Source organism: Fomitiporia mediterranea (assembly GCF_000271605.1).
Source record: "Fomitiporia mediterranea MF3/22 unplaced genomic scaffold FOMMEscaffold_5, whole genome shotgun sequence".
Taxonomy (NCBI): Eukaryota; Fungi; Basidiomycota; class Agaricomycetes; order Hymenochaetales; family Hymenochaetaceae; genus Fomitiporia; species Fomitiporia mediterranea.
Window position 1 is genome coordinate 2,761,082 of NW_006760390.1, and position 19,691 is coordinate 2,780,772.

At 44.1% G+C, this 19,691-nt stretch overlaps 10 protein-coding genes across 10 annotated transcripts; 5 read left to right on the top strand and 5 right to left on the bottom strand.

Moving 5' to 3' along the window:
- The first annotated feature begins 195 nt into the window (after positions 1-195).
- On the top strand, positions 196-1,020 carry FOMMEDRAFT_19609 (uncharacterized protein). The gene is made up of 2 exons (XM_007265903.1): positions 196-419; positions 529-1,020. The coding sequence occupies exon 2, from the start codon at positions 584-586 to the stop codon at positions 788-790; it is 207 nt and encodes a 68-aa protein (XP_007265965.1). The 5' UTR covers positions 196-419; positions 529-583; the 3' UTR covers positions 791-1,020.
- Positions 1,021-1,208: 188 nt separating this feature from the next.
- On the top strand, positions 1,209-1,865 carry FOMMEDRAFT_83102 (uncharacterized protein; the record flags this gene model as incomplete). Its single annotated transcript, XM_007265904.1, has 3 exons — positions 1,209-1,299; positions 1,427-1,637; positions 1,727-1,865. 3 exons carry the CDS (start codon positions 1,209-1,211, stop codon positions 1,863-1,865), a joined length of 441 nt encoding a protein of 146 aa, XP_007265966.1.
- Positions 1,866-1,931: 66 nt separating this feature from the next.
- On the top strand, positions 1,932-2,362 carry FOMMEDRAFT_155495 (uncharacterized protein; the record flags this gene model as incomplete). Its single annotated transcript, XM_007265905.1, has 2 exons — positions 1,932-2,254; positions 2,290-2,362. 2 exons carry the CDS (start codon positions 1,932-1,934, stop codon positions 2,360-2,362), a joined length of 396 nt encoding a protein of 131 aa, XP_007265967.1.
- A 977-nt stretch (positions 2,363-3,339) lies between these two features.
- On the bottom strand, positions 3,340-4,873 carry FOMMEDRAFT_19611 (thiosulfate sulfurtransferase). Its single transcript, XM_007265906.1, has 6 exons — positions 4,558-4,873; positions 4,463-4,499; positions 4,191-4,396; positions 4,044-4,131; positions 3,679-3,985; positions 3,340-3,610 (listed from the first exon to the last, which is right to left on the bottom strand). The coding sequence occupies exons 1-6, from the start codon at positions 4,814-4,816 to the stop codon at positions 3,557-3,559; spliced, it is 951 nt and encodes a 316-aa protein (XP_007265968.1). The 5' UTR covers positions 4,817-4,873; the 3' UTR covers positions 3,340-3,556.
- Positions 4,874-5,050: 177 nt separating this feature from the next.
- Positions 5,051-6,726, bottom strand: FOMMEDRAFT_146323 (threonine aldolase). The gene is made up of 5 exons (XM_007265907.1): positions 6,448-6,726; positions 6,373-6,387; positions 6,023-6,313; positions 5,449-5,963; positions 5,051-5,390 (listed from the first exon to the last, which is right to left on the bottom strand). Exons 1-5 carry the CDS (start codon positions 6,674-6,676, stop codon positions 5,115-5,117), a joined length of 1,326 nt encoding a protein of 441 aa, XP_007265969.1. The 5' UTR covers positions 6,677-6,726; the 3' UTR covers positions 5,051-5,114.
- A 253-nt stretch (positions 6,727-6,979) lies between these two features.
- On the top strand, positions 6,980-7,410 carry FOMMEDRAFT_155497 (DUF1909-domain-containing protein; the record flags this gene model as incomplete). Its single annotated transcript, XM_007265908.1, has 4 exons — positions 6,980-6,988; positions 7,059-7,181; positions 7,268-7,290; positions 7,353-7,410. 4 exons carry the CDS (start codon positions 6,980-6,982, stop codon positions 7,408-7,410), a joined length of 213 nt encoding a protein of 70 aa, XP_007265970.1.
- A 262-nt stretch (positions 7,411-7,672) lies between these two features.
- On the bottom strand, positions 7,673-8,098 carry FOMMEDRAFT_83876 (uncharacterized protein; the record flags this gene model as incomplete). Its single annotated transcript, XM_007265909.1, has 3 exons — positions 7,673-7,859; positions 7,928-7,966; positions 8,016-8,098. 3 exons carry the CDS (start codon positions 8,096-8,098, stop codon positions 7,673-7,675), a joined length of 309 nt encoding a protein of 102 aa, XP_007265971.1.
- Positions 8,099-8,308: 210 nt separating this feature from the next.
- Positions 8,309-11,575, top strand: FOMMEDRAFT_133654 (WD40 repeat-like protein; the record flags this gene model as incomplete). Its single annotated transcript, XM_007265910.1, has 8 exons — positions 8,309-8,617; positions 8,667-8,834; positions 8,889-9,292; positions 9,341-9,464; positions 9,519-10,826; positions 10,889-10,944; positions 10,990-11,303; positions 11,394-11,575. 8 exons carry the CDS (start codon positions 8,309-8,311, stop codon positions 11,573-11,575), a joined length of 2,865 nt encoding a protein of 954 aa, XP_007265972.1.
- Positions 11,576-11,667: 92 nt separating this feature from the next.
- FOMMEDRAFT_122096 (HIT-like protein) lies at positions 11,668-12,634 on the bottom strand. The gene is made up of 7 exons (XM_007265911.1): positions 12,554-12,634; positions 12,472-12,497; positions 12,378-12,417; positions 12,255-12,313; positions 12,085-12,194; positions 11,993-12,016; positions 11,668-11,935 (listed from the first exon to the last, which is right to left on the bottom strand). The coding sequence occupies exons 1-7, from the start codon at positions 12,574-12,576 to the stop codon at positions 11,789-11,791; spliced, it is 429 nt and encodes a 142-aa protein (XP_007265973.1). The 5' UTR covers positions 12,577-12,634; the 3' UTR covers positions 11,668-11,788.
- A 336-nt stretch (positions 12,635-12,970) lies between these two features.
- On the bottom strand, positions 12,971-14,864 carry FOMMEDRAFT_19615 (uncharacterized protein). The gene is made up of 6 exons (XM_007265912.1): positions 14,674-14,864; positions 14,503-14,622; positions 14,298-14,444; positions 13,732-14,248; positions 13,630-13,684; positions 12,971-13,575 (listed from the first exon to the last, which is right to left on the bottom strand). The coding sequence occupies exons 1-6, from the start codon at positions 14,844-14,846 to the stop codon at positions 13,034-13,036; spliced, it is 1,554 nt and encodes a 517-aa protein (XP_007265974.1). The 5' UTR covers positions 14,847-14,864; the 3' UTR covers positions 12,971-13,033.
- Between the last annotated feature and the right edge of the window lie 4,827 nt (positions 14,865-19,691).

The following is a 19,691-nucleotide window of genomic DNA, read 5'->3' on the forward strand; positions in this document are numbered from 1 at the left end:
ACGTTAAGATGCTACGTATCATTTTCCGTGCGGGGCTTAATAGTGGCATCCAGTTTCAACACTCACCTATGTTGTTGACGTGTATTGTTCCAGCCGATCGGCTCGGGTCCGGCGCTCATTGACACGTTCTCTTTTGTCATCCATATCTTATCATATTGGGTTTCCTAGCCTCCTTCACTAGTAGTCTAGGCTCAACGCAATATGCCTACATAGTAAATGGTTCTACTACGGACCTGGACTGCGTCTTATCTGTAATCGTATACTGCGTTGGAAAGCAACTACGGATCGATACCGATTCTTTGTTGGCTGTGCCGGCGCAGAGGGTATGTCTCAAACTCGATCTGACCCTATAGGAATCTGGCAGAGACCGACGTTGCTGCTTGTTGAGCAAGTTGGTCATTTGGGTCCGTTGCAAAGTCGTGAGTCATGAAAAAATACTGTCCGATGCGTCGCAGAAATGCAAGCCAGCATCGTACTTTGTCATCAATCATATCTATCTGTTAGTACACTAATTAAGAACTCTACTAGAGCCTTGCCGTTAGGCAAACGTGTTCATTCGTCGTTGTTGCGAACACGTCTCATAATGAGTGATAGATTAATCATCATCAAGAAACCGGGGAAGCACCTGCCCTGCGATCAAAGCGTCTTGACTCTTGAGGTGGAGATCTATCCGGTGCGATTTGATGCTGACTATCAAAAATGGACTGCCGTCCCCCACACACCGCAGGCTCTCAAACATCCGCACCGGGGCCGTATGCGTTTTGCTTTCGGCATGGCCCAATTAGTATAAACAGCCGAACGCGCTCGTAACATGCTGTGGCTGTGCTGTCTGGCGTCTCTGCCGCCAATATTCATAATGCACCCTGAATCATCCCGCAGCGCATTCTCAGCGCATTCGTACTTATAGGAGCCTTCACCAAGCGACATGATTCAACCTCGTACCTCGCGAATGTGATATTCTCGCGAACACATGAACCCAGTTCCTCGAGAAACGACTTCCACTACCGGATCGTCCACAACACACCTACCGTCGAATCAAGTACCTACCTCGTTGCTTCCGGCTCAATAGAAGCCAAGACACACCCCTCGCCACATTACCACACCACGTTGTTCCCATAAGGGTGACCGACGTGCAGATGCTTTCCATTTCCATTAAAACTCCAAAGGGTTCGGCCTCGTCACCTCCACCCGCACGCATATACCAATTTATGCGTGTCTTCCTTCGCCGACGCGATGCGCCCTGGGAGGTTGTCGATCACAAGTCTGTCCAGCCTGTCCCGACTTTCTACGACGACGAAGGTAAGTTACCGTTCACACAGCCTTCTGCACTGGGCGGTGCTCATCAACATCACTCGTCATTTGTTGATGCTCTTTTTTAATCCGTCGTTATCCCGATCATGTTCTAACTACGAACTTTTACACACAGATGTCGACATCATCCATCTCTCTTCCGCAGAAACACGCGGCACCTATGTGTTCGAATCACACTCTGGAGCGTCGAGCAAGCGCTCCAGCGGATGGGCGAGCCAATCAACACGTTCAGGTGCAGAACACGGACGCAAGGCGCTTATCTTTGCCCGTCAGCAGCTCCTTAGAGAAGTCGCCAAGAAGGACTGCAATGTTCTCCTGCTTGAAGGGTACGTCATGGTTTTTTTATTTATTTTGCTTGATTGTTGTCGAGTCGTTGCTGACTTTGTGTCTGTTACTTTGCAATTCTCTAAATCAGATGGAGCCTTACTGTCCTCCGGAAGGGTAAGCGGGTGCGATTTGAAGTGCAATACAGTGGTCGTGGCGCACTCGCGGCTGGCAAGCCGGACATTGCACACCGACAACCACCTTTTATCGAATTACTCGGCCCGGCATAGTCTCATTCGTCGAATCAAACCATCTCGAGGCTCAAACTGTTTCTGGCATGAATCATCTTCTTACAGATGGAGTGGTTTCAACTAGACGTCTCGGTTTTGTCAACCAACACATCTCAACTACCGGACCACGGGAGCGTATCCGCAAATAGCGATTCCGAACCTCACGAAGTCCCGTCTGCGGTCCTTTCTTGTGGTTCTCGTGGTGTATTCCCCAGATCGCAGTTAACACATCCAACTCCCCCAACGTCTGGGTTGAAGATTGCTGTGTACGTCATCCGGATTCAAACACCGTGTGTTAGTCCGACCATGACTGCGATTAAATTGCGACTACGGACTACGGACTGCGGTGTCAAGGGCTTCGTATCACATGTGAAGAAGAAGCAAAGCAAGTGCGGGCGCTACTTTGAATTGACGTAATATCAAGCTACACCTCAACACCGAATTCATCTTCAGGATGGCAAATCGAGAGTTTCATCGCATTCAGTTTTGGTTTTTAGCCGCGGTGGTTCCCATGGCCAGAGCTTCTATCAATATGTTTTCCACGATCATTTTCTCTCACTTTTATCGTTTGATCGAGTCTTTGGTCTAAGTTATTCAAATTCGACCTATCTTCGTCTTCATCATCCCCAATGTTTTCGTTCGTTCGTTCTCACTAAACCCATCTCGATCTTTGCTTTCCGTGTTGTCCCCATACCAATCTCAAAACAAACATTCGTTTATCAAATCTGTCTATCGGGTATCCTAGGTGTACGAGTTAATTCGGTTGCTTTATAGATGTATTGTAACTCGTAGCACTCTGTGGAAGTTGGAGTTTTCTATATTCTTGGTCGATTAGGCCTAGCTTTTTTGTATAGTACATACCAAAAGATGTATTAGACTTTCGAATGACGTCCCCGTCATTCTTTGACAACATTTGCTTGACTAAACCCCTATTGAACGGATAACGCCGAGATATGATGAAGAAGTATGTATGGTTAGTGCAGCGGAATCTGACGCCAATGACTCCTTAGATTGCGGATGACTAGGAAGGTTCAGTTCAGGAACAAATTTCAACAACGCCAATCAGGTCTCGTAAGTATACATTCCAGTTTTGCAACGTGAAAGGCTAGACGTCATCGGACTCGGAGTGGAAATCATATGCTTCCCCGACAACGGATACACCTGCATCGCATCCGTCTCTGTCGCCTGGGAATATTCAAATAATGACGATGGAATAATGCATTCCCGTACCCAAGAAAGAGGAAAGTTAATTGTGAATCAGGAGCTGATGGAGATGATTTGGATTATCCAGTATTCAAAAATCTGGTGGAAAGCGGCTGGCTCCGATTATTTGGTTTACATATCTTTAAATCTTGCTTTCCTGACCAAGATTATTGTCAGTGTCAAAACAGAAGGTACCGGCATTAGATTAAACCTTCTTATTTAGTCAATATTAAGCAGTCTTATAATATACACTTCAGTTTGCAACGTGAAGGCTAGACGTCATCGAACTCAAACTGGACAATCATATGCATATGAGTTTCAACACATACATCCGCATCGCATCCGGCTCCGTCGGTTGGGAATATTCAAATAAGAAAGATGGGATAATGTATTCCATGAAGTTTGAAACCTGGTTTGTGAAAAGAGAAACTGATAATTATCTGTGACCGAGATATTGATAGGAAGTGGCCGATTCCGAGTTATTTGATTTATATATCTTTGACGATCTTGCTTTCCTTACGAAGGGCGTATCCTGTCCAAGACTAACGAGGCCAGATAAAAAGACCCCAAGTCAGCTCGATTATGCGGGACACAACAGTCAAGCTCGCACCTCGTCATACAACATGGGCTTCTCAACACCCAGCAGTCTCAATCCAAGCCACAAGATGGCAGCAGACATACCACTTCCACAGCTTGCGACAATAGACCTCTTTCCGTCAATGACATCTTGTGCGTTCTTCTCACCGATAGCGTTGTTAAGTGTTTGACGAACAGCTGGCGCTGAGAGGAAAGTGGTATATGTGTCACCTGAAGGAGTTGTGTTCTTTTGGAGGAAGGCATTGAATGGGAGTGAGAAAGCGTGAGGCATGTGTCCTGAGGAGAGTCCTGGGCGAGGTTCGGGGTCTTTGCCTGTGAATCTGCAAAAAGGACCATTTGTGAGTACCGAGCCATGGAAAATAAAAAGAAACTACAAACCTTCCATTAGGCCTTGCATCGATGACTAGAGCAGTAGTTGGTTCTCCAGCCGGATCCAGCTCGGCGTTTGAAACTATCTGCTCATAACCTGCGTACAGACTCAGCAGTGCGTTCGTTTCAAATAATTTCGCAAGTTATAATCCTCACTCTTTATGACGGTGGAATCATACTCAGGTGTAGGATACGACACTTTTGCTGGTTCATCAACCTTCTGAGAGTCTCCGGTTTCAATGGGAAGTCCCTCCGCCGCCCATCGTGGCAATCCACCATCAAGAACGCTTGAGTTGGTATGTCCAAATGCACGGAATGTGAACAGAGCGCGAGGGGCACTGAAAACTCCATGCGCATCATACCTATGCCAATTCAATGGTTAGGTTATCAGCAGTCCACTAGTACTGTGAACTTATAATTGGACTTACAGCACGACAAACGTCTCGGGGGTTATTCCGAAACCCTCTGCACGAAATCAGATCTTAACTCAAAAACCCGTTACCCGACGAAGTATTGGACATACCACAGGCTTTGGCAAACTGATCTGGTTTGGGCATCATATGCTTCAAACCCAATTCATGGGAGCTGGCGACGCCATCCAGATCAAAGAAACGAGCCCCAGGCAGACGTTTCGCACCAAACTCTTCCCTTCCGTTGCGCGGAGAGTTCGGCATATGCCAACTCGCATCAAGCAGGACAACCTTCTTCTGATCATTAGCTGAGTTCAACGCAGACTGCACATCATTTGGAGTGACGAGGAACGGAGCTACAGTGCTAGACATTGTCGTTATTTTGCACGATAATGGACGGTTTAGCAGAGTTGGTCGAAAGACAGCTCGAAGAATGAATGCCATGCCTCGACTCTTGAATGGACCGTTTTATATGCTAATCCAATTAAATGGAAAAGTTTACTACACGTGAAGGCACGTGCTGACACATGACCAGACGCGTACACAAGCGTCAATAACGCGTCAGCATGGATCACACGGTAAATTTCACAACAAAAGGCCTTTAATCCAAGATACATGGTGCTTATCAACAATTCCACCTATCTATCCTTCCATAGACGTTCTATTTTGGTTAAACTAGATTCCTTCCTTGTTTAAGGTAAACATCCTTATAAACAGAGGTCGTGCCGTTCGTTTCGGGCTTCTTTTCAGAACGTACAAAACCTGCAGCACACTTCTCCTCTGCCATCGTGCGTACGAGAGCCAAAAAGTCGGAAACCGCCTCCTCAGATGTTTGTATGTGCACCACTAGACGTGAGCCAAGGAAGTGGATTGGCTCTGGAAGTGCTGCAGCTCGTGCGATGAGCTCACCGAGCGGCACGCCGACTGGCGAAGAGTCAAAGAATACCTGGCGTGTGAAGGGTTGACGTTACGATTTAGATAGCATAGAAATTGGAATAACAGACCATACATGTCTCGGCACGACTCAGGATCTCGCAACCAGCCTCTTCAAGCCCGCGCTCGAGAGTCCGGGCCAGCTCGTGTACCTTGGGTAGGAGAGGGAAATTATTGGACACGGCATACGCCGCGGCGCCTGCCAATACACCCGTTTGTCGCATGCCGCCACCGAACAGCTTGCGGAATCGACGTGCATGCTGAATGAATTCTGTCGTTCCAACAAGGCATGACCCGACAGGTGCACCAAGACCTTTGCTAAAGCAAAGTGAAACACTGTCAAATGGTGCACAAAGCTCCGATAACGGCGTTCCTGTCTCGGCCGCAACATGCCATAAACGTGCTCCATCAAGGTGTAAGGCGATCCCTTCGGAACGAGCGAAGTCAGCGATAGCGAGAATTTCGGATTGAGGAATAATTGTTCCGTTCAACGTATTTTCCAGAGCGATGATTTGTGTTGGTGCGTAGTGAACGTCCTCGCCAAGGATGACATTTGATTTTATATCTTCAAGCGTTAAATGGTGATCTAAATGCAATCCCAGTTAATTTGTGAAGTCGGAGAAATAAAATAAAATATAAATTCACGGTTTGAAGGTAGGACTGGTATTGTCAATGCGCCGCGATGGAAACCTGGACCCCCTGCCTCATACTTGAATATATGCGCACGCTGGTCACACAGTATAGAATATGGAGGTTTCTTTAGGTGAGTACTAATTCCAATTTGATTTGACATTGTTCCCGAGGGCATGAAACACGCGGCTTCCTTGCCTGTGAGCCGGGCAATAGCAAGTTCTAGAGCATGTGTTGCCGGTTCATGGTAGACATCATCACCAAGAGAAGCCTTGAATGCATATGCTTGCATCTCCGGTGTAGGAACTAAAATACCATGAATGAATCACGCGGTTCGGAACATGGAAAGGAATTCGGAGGTGTACCTGTACGTGTATCCGCTGGGCTCGAAATAATGTTAGTGAAAGAACCTGTACAGGTGTGTGCGCAGAGACACGCACAGGTGAACGTCCTAGCGACTTCCCTCCGCGCGGCCTCGTTATCAGTCTCTTGAGTAGCTGTAAGCACGTCTATTTGCATATCCTTTGCGAGTCGAGCCCGGGCCGCGTTTAGGTCTAAGCCTGATACTTTTGTAACAGAGACGCTGGTCATCTTGAGCCTATAAGTTCTAGTAAACTGGCGGAGAGAACGAGTTGGGTGTGAACTGGAGAGGGCATGACGGAGCAGCATGCAGTTTATATACTTGTAATCCTGTAAACGCAGGGCTATATAAAGAGCCGGAGTAATGTTCACACTCTGAATCAACGCAGGAGAAATGTGCCCAACCTGGATCATCAACGGATTGTTGGTTCTGTTTCCGGCAATCACGTGCAGAAGATATTTTTGGTTTTGGATTGATTTTCAGTCAGTGACAGCTTGCTTCCAGTCCAGGCCATTTCAGTCACTCAGTCAGTCTTCTCCTGTCTTCATCTCAATAATAGTGCATCACCTTTTTATCTCTCTCTTTATTGACTCTGCAGTTTGTGTTTTGATATGGGAAACGTGCGGTTGTTCTTATCAAAATAATTCAATCCGTCCGGAGTCTGACAGATGCATTTTGCTCATCATACAGGGTGCAAAAGCACAGCAACGACGCGATCGTGCCGAAAAGGCTGGTCCAAAGGCAGCCAAGAGCCAATTAAAGACCAATGAGGCAGCAAAGAACATCCAATGCAAGGTCTGCAGGCAAATGTTTGTACGTGCACACTTTTTTTTTTCTCACCGGCTTCCTGTACCCTTTTGCGCTTTACTGACCTGTTCCTCATACGTCACACCCACTAGATGTTAACAACACGCCTACCACAGTAAGAGTTTCCATGTTCCAGTCTTGCTTCCAGGCATAGTAAGCTGACCTGTGACGTGTCAGATTGGTCGAACACGCAGAGAATCGACACAAGAAAACGAAGGAAGAGTGCTTCGACTAGCATTGTACTTACTCCGTTTCCTTCGGATATAATACTCTTGGAAGCACCAAATGCTACATAGCTTTCCTGGGCCATCTTGTTCCTTCTCCAAATGCTATTTTTTGGGCTGTCTCGAATATATTGTGATTTGGGATGCAATTACAGAGCATGCATGTATACTGGGGCTCCTTATCGTAAACTCTAATTTTGTGCAGAAGTGCCATGTAAGACCAGCGATTGCAACGGGGTATGCAAGTGAAAAACGGAATGAGGCGTAGCGAAATCATAGCGACGTAAATGAGCTGCCCGCATTGCCTGCCTGTGCATTGGCTCCCGCTTGTTGCATCTTCTCGCCAACCTTCTTGTTCACCTCGAAAAACTTCGCAACACATCGGTCAACGCAGACGCTTTCGCCCTTGTTGAGTTCTCCGTCGGTGAAACGTTGACCAATGCATTTGGTGTAGCACATCCTATAAATTTGAAGCACGTGTTGTCAGAGTTAAGCACTATAAACTATGAAGAATAATGTATCTCTGACGAGAGTAGACGATTGTACATGTCGGTAATCATATCCAGCCTATTTCTGTGTCAGTTGCATGGCTAGAGTGAGGTGTAAATGAACGAACTCTGCCGTTGCAAGTTCAACCTTATCTGGATTGATGTTTCCAGAAGGAGCGGATGAAGGAGAAGAGCCCCGAAAGAAAGACATGGTGATATAAAGAAGAAAAGCGTGCAGACCCTTGTACGAGGTGGTAGGTGGACAAAATGGTGGTAGACACGAAACGAGAAATCGCCGAAGGCAAATCTGCACGTGCTGTCGATCGACATTCTCTCTCTACAAAATTTTGAACATGTCTGGCACGCGATTGCACACACACTGTAATGCTTTATTAGCCTGTCTAAGCACTTTCCTCCTGCTATGCCAACCACAATAAGCTACGGCTCTCAAGCGGAGGCCCAGCCATCAAATGCACGAGCATATGCTGTGCATCGATGTCGATTTGTCGACTACAATCCAGCTGCAATTACTGCAGTAGCTTTCCCTCCGCTCGCGCTTCCTAATCCGCGCGATTCTCGACGCAAAAATACTCAGCGGATAAGAAAGGGTCGTTTTGGAACGCTTGCCGTCGGCCGTGCAAACGGAAATATTGAGCTGTACGAATGGGCGATACCTCCCCAAGAGCAAGAACATACGCTAAAAGCCCCTCAGGCATGGGTATTGTCGAAAGTATGTTCATTCGTTGCTGCCTTATTCAATATGTTCATAATGTTTCTAGATCCTGTATGGACCTAATCCGTCCAAAGTTGATTCGCTAGTATTTGTACTACGACATCCGCATTTGCTCGCGTACAACGAAGTCCCCTCCCGAACAGACTTACGTTTGTTCAGCGCTGGTGGTGGAAGTGAGCTGGTAGAATGGGACACTGCATCTGGAACTATCCTCGTTAGTGATGCATCATTCGGCTTAATTTTCGGCTTTTAAGAATAATTTCTGTAGCGCACTCTGAATTCGCAAGGTGGAGCAATCTGGAGCATAGCTGCCAACCAAGCAAGTACACGGCTTGCCGTGGGTTGTGAAGACGGTTGCATAAGACTAATTGACGTCGCGGACAATGAACTGATGCATTTACGACGTTTCGATCGCGTGAAGTGTCGGATACTTAGTATCGCTTGGGGACCACCAATACCACCTTCTGTTCCGCAAAGGACAGAGGGCAGTCAAGCATTGGATAACGATGACGAAGACGAGGATGTGAAATGGACAGATTCTTGGCTAGTGACAGGTGGTTCCGACAGTAGCTTGAGAAAATGGGATGCAAAGACTGGTCGAGTTCTGGATAGGATGAGTACGGACAAGGTTCGGGGTGATAGGACACTGGTCTGGGCTGTCGGAGTCCTCGCGTATGTTTCTCTTTCACTTTCTTACTCCCAGTATTGATTGTCATAAAGAGATGGGACCATTATCTCAGGTGATTCTTTGGGAGTTGTGAAGTTTTGGGACGCACGGTCATGTACTCAGCTTCATAGTTTCACTGCACATGGTGCAGATGTATTATGCATGGCCATAGGACCAGTGAGTGATCTTTATCAATATGCGATTACCGATAATATTTTTACCTTTAAATAGGATGGAAAATCGGTTTTCACCTCTGGCGTAGACCAAAAAGTCTGCCTTTTCACCCATATTAAAATATCCAACACAGACAGGACAGAGAAGGAATCACTCAGATCGTCTACTCGCTGGGTGCACTCTACCTCGAAACGTATGCATTCGCATGACGTTCGTGCTCTTGCAGTTTGGCCACCTTACCTTCCTATAAGCACATCTGTTCGCCCTGCTGCCACCTCTTCAAGTCCATTTTCCGGCATAGCACCCATCCTGGCTTCGGGTGGTCTAGATGCTTCTCTTGTTCTAGCTCCCTGTGCGACAGCGAGTACAAACGTTCAGCAAGTAGTCAATCCACTTGCCACGAGTGCCATATCAACTTTTGAAGATGCATATCACCGTCGTCTTGCGTATCCTACAGGCATTTCGCCGTCCGTAAGAGTTGCGAGGACTGGTCGCCTCATTGTATGCTCACGAGGCACGGGCGTAAGTGTATGGAGGATCGTAGGACAAGCGCGACTCCCAAGTGCGCTTGAAGCAGACTTGCGTGCAGCACAGGCTATGGACGTGGATGGACCCTCTTCTGGTGCTGGTGCCATGAAGCAAGAAGAGGATGAATGCGGATATGAAAAGCTGCTGGACATGGAACTAGACGTGGTGACGAACATCTGCTCATGTGCAATATCTGACGATGGTCATTGGCTCGTGGTATCAGACACCTATGAGATTAAGCTCTTCGAACTGCTTGTAGCCTCAGGGGACGGCAGGATCAAACCACGTCGCATCAAATCGTTCATGCCAATGCTTGCAGGTTACTTGTCGTCAAGTTCTGTATCGAGTAAAGAACCAGAAGGTGCCAGTGCTTTGGGGTTCACTCCGGATAGTGGACGATTGGTCCTTGCGTTAGCACGTACTGCCCGTGTTCTTGTCGTTGATCTCACTGGCCGATCGACAGAGGGTCGACCAGAACCGCGTGTATTGAGAAAATTCGATCACCATGCACGACGTGGAGCACTATTCGCACACGGACGTGTTGTAAAGGGCATGCCAGGACGTGCGAATGGCATTCCACATGCACGAGATGATGATAGTGACTCTTCGCATAATGATGAAGGAAGCACAAGAAATACAGCTGAGAATAGCGACGTGAACATGGACGTGGAAAATGCGAAAGACGGGAAGGAAGGGACGTCTTCAGACGAATCGGATGGCGAAACAGAGGGAGAGCGTGCGTTTATTATTCGAATAGCATTCAGTCCTGATGGGCAATGGCTTGCAACAACGGATAGCCAGTATCGTACACATATCTTCAATCTTGATTCCGTCCAGGTGAGTTGTCTGATGTATGAGTCTATTCTCGGGCGGACGCTGATCCATTTTCCTGTTATCAGCATCATACCGTCCTCCCTACGTCTCCTTCCCGAGTCACCGCTCTCGCTTTTTCTCCGTCAACTTCTGCCCTGTCCTTGTCATCTTCTTCAGCTTCATCAAGTGCAACGCTGCTTATCTTAGCACACTCCGATTCAACAATCGGCGTCTTTGACGTCGAAGCGAAACGCTTCGCACCATGGGCCTCACATCTCGCACTACGGGAGCATCTTCCACGACGTTGGACAAGCTTGCATGACAGTGTCCTTGGCATTGTCATTGAACCTCCATCTCCTTCCCTGGACTCTTCCCCAACATCGAAGTCCGATAATGTCATCGATAATAGACGCCATGCGCTGTTCTGGGGTTCTACTTGGCTATGCCGCGTTGCTCTAGATGCACCAGTCGGATGGGGTGGCTTCCTCAAGAAACGACCTCGTGATGGTCCCAGGTCAAAGTCGAGGTCCAAGGACAAGAGGAATATTGGCCCACCCATTCCAGGAGAAGATGCAGACGCTGAAGTGGCAGATGATTTAAACCTCGAAAATGAGAACGAAACGATGAGCAACTTCAAGCTCATATCACGCTACCGTCCGATTCTATGTGTAGATTTCTTGAGTCCTGGAGAACTATTGGTCGTAGAACGGCCGCTTCTTGACATATTGCGTGGTCTACCGCCAGCATTTTTCAAGCCGAAGTATGGCACTTAGTCCAAGTTGTTGCTTGAGACTATAACATTACTTGGACAAAAAGTATTTTATAACCGTCACCTACTTTATTCTGATGGTCTCTTTTGTTTTTCGTGCTGTTGGCTTTCATTTGTTATATCATAATATGCATTTTGCAAATTACAAGACGGGAACAATCAATACATTTTGTTCAATTCCATGCCACGATTAATTCGAATATATCGGGTGGACAATTTATAGCCTAGCTTTCATCTTTTCCAGCGTCACAGCCAGATCTTCCTTCGAGGGCTTCTTCTGCGGCCAGTTAGTTTCAATATTCAAAACGAGGCCTTCTGTTTCGCTCGGTTTGGGGATGACGTGAAAATGCACATGGTCGACATGCTGAGAACCAGTCATGAGCTGCAGGTATAAAATGTTCTTAGTTTGCGTTGTACTTACCTGGAAAGCCATCTTTCCATTGTTCTGAAGAGGAGTGGGATAGTACGTTTAGATATTAAGACGCATATACTTTGGAAGAACTGTCAACAAACCTGCAAGATGTTGTATTGCTCAACTTCTGTGGCAAGTGCGACCTTCTTGCATATGACAGCTATGTCAGAAAGATATTCGTCTGGCAGATCTCCGATTGTCTTTGCATGGTCTGAAAGTGTAATGTTCCTTAGTTCAAGGGCTGACAGAACAAATTTGAGCGAAACGTTACATTTAGGAATAACCTGTGTATGCCCTTCAGATACTGGGCTGATATCAAGGAACGCCAGGCTAATAAATTCATTTCATGTCAATTATATGAACATTCCCTTGAAGGCTCGAACTGTTCACGAACGTGAGATCGGATTCGTAGACCTTGAAGCTGGGAATCTTCCCTGTAGTCACTGTCTCAGACACTTTCTCACCTCACGAGACCAAGCCATAGTTACCAGCAATAATCATGCAGAAGATGCAGCTTTACCGTTGTTAGATCAATGAAATCCATGAGTACACTTATAGATTGGTACGCACGTCTCATCAGCGTTAGCGGCCATGGTTGAACGTTGCTGAGCACTCGGTTAGGACGCGACTCAGTCGAGTCAGTAAGGCGTGAAGATGACCGAAGACGTAAAGTGATGTGTAACAATCCATAATATTTTTATATGCGTATAGGGTTCAGTGTGAAATTGCGGCCTGCTTCTTCGGTAAATAACTTTATAAGCGAGGTCATGACTCGGGAAATGTAGGAGAATTTTTATGCTCATGTTCTCATGTATTAGTTCCATTACTTATCATGATCATGATGGACAGAAAAGAAGAGAAAGGCTTGAAACATCAATGCCGAAACTTGAATGCGTTTTTGGTCTAAGTTTGATTTCTAGCACTCTGTAAACGTCTGGGCATCTTCCAGCGACGAAGATCCGAACAGTTCCTAACGCATATTTACATGTTCCATTTGGATTGATGTACAGGTACAGGGACTTCAACAGCGAAAGGTATAGCGAATTAAATTTACAACTTCGAGGATGTTGTTCTCGACGCCGCCTCCATTCCGTTAGTTATTTCTGGATTCGCCGAGCCAGAGTAAATGGGTAAAGTATCGTGGAACGCCTTCCACGTATCATCAGAGATGATAGGAGCAGTTACATGCTTCCCATTCTCTTCATTATCCAGCCATTCCTCAAGTAACGGGTATGCCCTGTCCAATGCATCAGCTTCCATATTCCTTGCCCTCTCACGGCTAATCAGACCCCTCTCGATATACCACGCAAGGTCAGATTTCACTGCATTCGCTTCAAACAACGCTATGAAAGGCTCGGGAATGCCCCGTGCGCGGGCAGCATCGTAGGCCATGCGACAGCCGATAGCCTCTACAATGGGCTGGCATTGTGGGATAAGCTGTCGATTAAACTCTGGACTGCGATGGCTTTTCATTGATTTGAGGAGAGTGCGACATTCAGAGATGAGCCCAGCTTCGTGTTGTGCAAGTAGCGATGTGGGGTTGTCTGTCTGCGGTACCTGGTAGCGCTCGAGCAGAAGTTCAGTCGCAAGCCCTGCAATGCAAGCAGTGAGGAATACTCAAAAGGAAGACAGAAACGCATATTTACGAATAGAGAGAGCTAATAAATCTCCTTCTCCAATGGCGAATCCTCGTATTAGACCCTGTACAATATTCAGCAACAGACATTCCAAGATGCATAATTACGCACCGCAGCGGAAGTCAGTCCATTATACCGAAATACACCTTGTGCACCACAGCGTGCGATCAAGACCTCAATCAATGACTGATGATGCGTCAAGAGCAAAACCTTGGACACAGCTGATATTGCCCTTCGGACATCTATGTCCAAACTATCGTCCAAGAATATCGGGATGGCCCATTGCCTGAGTGCATCTAGCACGTACGCTTCTGCTAGTGCTAAGACAATAGGTGCCTGTTGCGTACGGAACTGCATGATAGGTGCGGGCGCGGAGAGTGAACCCTGTACCTTACGACGTAGGCTGTACCGTCCGACTGTGTACGCCGCGATCCTGAGGCTTGGGATGGCATCGCTCGAGATGACAAGCGAGCCAACGGTGACGCGCCAGATGGAGGACAAGAACTGTTCGCGGAGAGATGCAGGCTTTGATAAAGGTCCAAGGAGTGCAGTACTAAGAAGGCGGACGTGGGTGAATGTAGTCAATGAATGGTTGAGGGGATCACTATCGTCCCGTGGTGGAGCGAGCCTGGAAGACTGATGAGGGTGGTACTGAGCATCGAGAACGGTAGACTTGCCTGGTTTGGACTCCTTTGCACATCTGCTTGCCATCGTTGAGCTGTACAATAAATGGACGAACACCCCAGTCTTCGCCTTTGACAAGGAGTCTCGCAAAGACGATTGCAACGCATGGATAACCAACAGGAACTGTCGAGGGCATCCACCTAAAAGAACATAAATATGAGCGCTCTCGCCTCCGCACAGGAACGTTTCATGTCCCACTTAGCCGCATTAGGGCCCGCAGAATGTAGATCGAACGAGCCATCTGGAAGAAGAGTAGCATTTGTTTCCATGTTCACCACATCCAAACCATGGCCAATTTCTGTCAGCAGGAACTGGCCCCTAAGCACTTCCAGTCAGTTATCGACGAGTCAGGACTAGTGAGAAGCGTACAGTATCTTATAGGCCATAAGCCCTTGAATCAGTTCCGTCAGGTCAGTTCTACCTTTGCCTTTGTCCAGAAGAGTTCCGATAACAACGTTGTACTGAATCGTTACATTCGTCATTGCACTCGTATCGCGAAATAGAATCGGGTCAGCGTGTGCCGCCCAGAACTTCGGTGTCATTTTCTCGATATCATGGGCGGTAAGCTGCAGTCGGCGGGCAATCGCAGCGCTGCGTACATGAGAAAGTGCAATACGCTCCTCTCGAGGCAGGAGCTCTTGACGCGTTTGAAAGAGGGGTTCATGTAAGAGTGTAGAGGTAGACATTGGTCTTGAATGGACGCTGGATTCCCTTACTTTGACACGACGCCCGGACCCAGAATATGTATTATCATACCGCCCGAGTCCGGTTCTGGAAGACTTCTTGCAGAATTATCGATTGCGCGTTTCCATTCCCCTAAATTTGCCGTAGAAAGCCGTTACTTGCAAAAAAATTTTACGAGCAATATGTTGCTCAGGAGCATGAGGGACCAGTAATATTCCTTGCGGTAGGGTATTCGTGAAGCTTGTGTGCAAGTCGCGAAATCGCGAAAGTGACGCCGATCTCTGTGGGTCCAAACTTACAAATACAGCATGCTTGCCATTTTGGGTGTCAACAAAGTTTACACAGAAATCAATTACCGCGCAAATAATATCCCGTACTCCAAATATGATACATCTGTATTATTGCATCCGGTGCACATGCGTAAAGATTGTAAACACCTTTCACGTTGAATTTGAAATTGACTTTGGTGAGGTTCTGTGTCAATGGTCTGTGATCAAGGATACAATGGCATACCTTCGGTCGGACAAATGAATAAGAAAGATGGCGCGATTCCTGAATGCGTGACTTTGGTCCCATAGCTTTTGCGGAACTGGACTCTTCTTTCGCAATCAATCAAGCGAAGACCAGAACACATCACATAACCGTCTATAAAGGGTGACTTTACCCATAGCGAAACACCTATTCAGCAGCAACCATAGTGGAGTCCGAACTAGAAAATTTTCTCTACTACTATTGTGGTTACTCACTTGGGTTATTAGGCCCCTTATCATATATTCGAGGATCGCTAATCCCCTAATACACTTACATTGTTGAAGAGACTTGCCCGACTTAATCTCAGATGAGGCAATACCGCACGGCGCATGTACATGCGAAGAGGACTATTGCCTACTCTCAGCATACATATGAACGGTGAAGTGCAGCATGTTATTTTACGAGGCCCAAAATCGCGCTGTATGCACTCACCCTAAGCCCACAAACATCTTTACATCTTCACTTATGTTGCATTCTCGCATAACAGGAGTATGAAGACGAGTAATAGAATAAAGTTTCTAAAGTTTCTTGATTACTCGATAGTCACATGGATTCTGTCATGACAGCCTTCTTGAAGAACATCTAAATATATCTTACGGTCTTAGGTTCCTCCGCGGCTACACGGGCGCAGCCTTTCGGGCAGTCTTGTAACGCAAGTCTCTATGAATGTGCATCTAGCTCTCATCAAAGCAAAGTTCAATCATGTAACGAAACACGGGATAAGCAGTGATAAGCTGCCAACTCGACTTCTCTTCCCTTTGTCATGATGCGAACGGTGATAGAGAATCGATGGTGTACCTGAAGCATGTCGTTTCTCATGCGCTATGCCCGCCTACCAATTTATTGACCGATGAAAGTTCCTTTAGAACTGATATGAGGCGAGGGCAATAAATGCCCTGTAGCAACTGGTCAATAAGTTTGAGGACCTTACACTGTTGCAGCATCAGCAGTAGTGTCTCTGCACCATGGCTATTGTTGTTCCTGCAAACCTGTTATTATGAGATGATTAGTTCATCAACAGACGAACCACAAGACAATGACTTCATAATGTCTCAGTTAGAATACATACAATATAAGGACGAGAGACACTGAGCAGTCAATTGTCACCTCACCCCTTGTCTATGCATGCCCCCCTTAAGTTCTTCCTCTCAACAGGTTATGAGTCTTGAGCTCCCTGCATACATGCATCCACTGTACACTCTAAACTCTTTACTTGCATACATTTGCACACATTTGCATTATAGTTCCCCTATGTACAGATACACACTGTAAACCAGCTGATGTACCTAAATACTTCAGTCAAAACATTACAATACTTAAGACTGAAGCAAACTACAAGATGTAGTACTACTGTATTGTTTCTAGTGTTACAGCTACATGCTTCAAACACTTACTAAAGGATAAACTACAGAATGAAGCTAAGAGGGAGATGGCTAAGGCTATTCATACATACATAGTTAATAACATTGCTGACACAATATTGACAAACTATATACACTTTGATACATCTATCCCTCAGTTAATGAAAGTGCTTGAAGAATGCTTTAACCCTTAGACAGTACATAAAAAGGCTATCAACAAATCAGCACTGTTCATTTGTAGAGACTATGTAAAACATTTTGGACATACATTAGACAGACTTGAGGAAGCATATACAACTCTGTCTGCTAACAATGATCTACTATACAACTCTACATACAAAGCAGCAATATTGCTTACCACTCCTGAGTAATATACACATGTAGTAAATATAATAATACAATCTACTGATGCTCAAAACAAAGGCAAACCAGTCAATGAACATAAGAAAGTCAAACCAAAGCAACTAATCCTTACATTACAGAATGCCTACAATGATTACTGTGCTAAACAAGTACAAGATTCTAATGATTGGACAAAGAATAATGTATGTATTAATACAATGTATAAAGCCAATAAGTGGAGGAAATTCAATCCACCAAATCCATTCAATCCAACAAAAGCAAAATGTTTCAATTGTGGAAAAACAGGACATTTCTCTAAGGAATGCTGTAAACCTCCTACTGAAGCTACAAAGCTTACACACACTAAACATCAGGCTAACATTGTGTATAAAACAAATCAAACTGTAGAAAACACAACAAACACATTTATTATTGAAAACCCAAACAAAAACAATGTTGAATTAAAGGAAGGCAATGTTAAAATAAACAATAATGCCTACACTCTTATTCCAAGCAACCAGGACAAACAATTCGAACAATATGTTTCTTAGGTATGTACCAATGTATTTACAAATACAATCATAACTAACAAGAAATCCTATATGTAAACAATGGATTTACTTGATTCTGGTGCATCAATACATACTACTCCTTATCTATTTCAATTAACAAATGTACACAACATAACTCCTACAATTGTAACTATTACAAATAGATTAACAATGACTCTTAATTGAGCTGGATCTATGTGTATTGAAATCCTGAAGAATATACAAGAAAAAAGCATCATAACATTACAAAACATCTATTACTATCCACAAATGACCTTTTCCCTCATAAGTCAAGCACTACTATGTAGGGAAGGTTATTCTTTTATGTTTACAAACAATAATTGTACTATAACATTACTATGTAATGAATACATCAGACATATATGATTGAGAAATAACTTGTATATTTTGTACAATAATCATTTATTAAAAACAATGAACAAACTATCTATTTATGATATACATAAATGCTTTGGACATATAAGTTACAATTATATTAAATGATTATTAAAGACACAACCAAGTGTACTATCAACTAAAATAACAAACTATAAAGAAAAAGAATGTATTGAATGTATAAAAGCAAATATTGAACATACACTAATACTAAAACTATGTCAATCTCCTCTTGCAAATCAATTTAGAGATCTTATTCATATTGATATCATTGGTCCTATTGAACTGTACACATATAAGAACATATGCTACTTATTAATGATTGTAGACAATTCTACTTGTTGGTGCATAATGCTCAAATTACAAACAAAATCTGATACATATACACAATACATATGATGGACAACTAAAATATTTACACAGTACAGAGTTAAAATAAAGCTTTTACAAAGTAATAACAATACTGTATTCCTTAGTAAAGATTTCCAACAATATTTAGATTCACAAGGAACAAAACAAAGGTTAACAGTACATCATACTCTACAACAGAACAGAATAACAGAACAAACACATAAAACTATATTTAGAGGTGTAAGAGTATATCTAACATCTACTAAATTACTGTTTACATTATGGGCTGAAGTAGCAATTCATATTACCTATATTCATAATAGAACACTATGTGCTACTTTAAATTACAATACTCTACACTATAAATGTTATGGAACACACAGAACAATTAATAATATATATGAATTTAGTTAATATATTATTATTTGTAACAAAAATCTTACAAAAATACAACAGTAAGGTATTATTGCTTGTTGGATAGGATTAGACAATGAAAGTAAAGGACATAAAACTTGGCACAATAATAAAATTACTATCAAATGAAATATTCAATTTCTCAAAGGTAAACCTCCTCAAATTGAAGGGGAGAAAATAGACAATACAAACAATGATACAAACAAGTGTTTAATAATTAAAAATAACAAAACAGATAATAGAATAACAAGAACAGACAACAATGATACAGACAACACTGATCCTAACAAAAAAGGAAAAGTGGCAGAACTAACAGACTTAATGGACAACAAAGTTAAATTAACTAAAAAAGAAGTAGAACCTAAATTACATCAATCAGAATGGAAACAGAAACTGACAGAATGTGCTATTAAGCTTGAACAATGTATGGAGAATAAACACATAACAAAACACATGTATACACTTAGTAAAAAGAATGAAGATAATATTACTATTCATTTAACAGAATTTAATGCTAAAATAAGTGAAATACAATTGGATCTGACTTCATTTTATGAAGCAATCCAATGTCCAGATTGTGATTCATAGATTGTAGCTATGAAAGACAAAATAAAACAATTAGAAAATCATAATACATGGGAAATCATGAATCTATACAATAATATTAACATCATCAGAACATGATTTGTCTATAAAATAAAGCAATACACTGATAATAGTATAGAAAAATATAAAGCACAATTAGTAGTTTAAGGAA

Bases quoted from the DNA above. Each gene is read 5' to 3' on its own strand.
- FOMMEDRAFT_19609 (XM_007265903.1), top strand. From the start codon at position 584: ATGAGTGATAGATTAATCATCATCAAGAAACCGGGGAAGCACCTGCCC.
- FOMMEDRAFT_19611 (XM_007265906.1), bottom strand. From the start codon at position 4,816: ATGTCTAGCACTGTAGCTCCGTTCCTCGTCACTCCAAATGATGTGCAG. The intron at 4,397-4,462 runs GTAAGTCCAATT...GAATTGGCATAG, and splicing joins CCCGAGACGTTTGTCGTGCT to GTATGATGCGCATGGAGTTT. The intron at 4,132-4,190 runs GTGAGGATTATA...GTCTGTACGCAG, and splicing joins TGATTCCACCGTCATAAAGA to GTTATGAGCAGATAGTTTCA.
- FOMMEDRAFT_146323 (XM_007265907.1), bottom strand. From the start codon at position 6,676: ATGCTGCTCCGTCATGCCCTCTCCAGTTCACACCCAACTCGTTCTCTC. The intron at 5,964-6,022 runs GTGAATTTATAT...GATTGCATTTAG, and splicing joins ACCAGTCCTACCTTCAAACC to ATCACCATTTAACGCTTGAA. The intron at 5,391-5,448 runs GTCTGTTATTCC...TTCACACGCCAG, and splicing joins GTCGTGCCGAGACATGTATG to GTATTCTTTGACTCTTCGCC.
- FOMMEDRAFT_122096 (XM_007265911.1), bottom strand. From the start codon at position 12,576: ATGGCCGCTAACGCTGATGAGAC. The intron at 12,418-12,471 runs GTAACTATGGCT...CAGTGACTACAG, and splicing joins CTTCTGCATGATTATTGCTG to GGAAGATTCCCAGCTTCAAG. The intron at 12,314-12,377 runs GTTCGTGAACAG...TGAATTTATTAG, and splicing joins GTCTACGAATCCGATCTCAC to CCTGGCGTTCCTTGATATCA.
- FOMMEDRAFT_19615 (XM_007265912.1), bottom strand. From the start codon at position 14,846: ATGACACCGAAGTTCTGGGCGGCACACGCTGACCCGATTCTATTTCGC. The intron at 13,685-13,731 runs GTGCGTAATTAT...AATATTGTACAG, and splicing joins ATGGACTGACTTCCGCTGCG to GGTCTAATACGAGGATTCGC. The intron at 13,576-13,629 runs GTAAATATGCGT...CTTGCATTGCAG, and splicing joins TTTATTAGCTCTCTCTATTC to GGCTTGCGACTGAACTTCTG.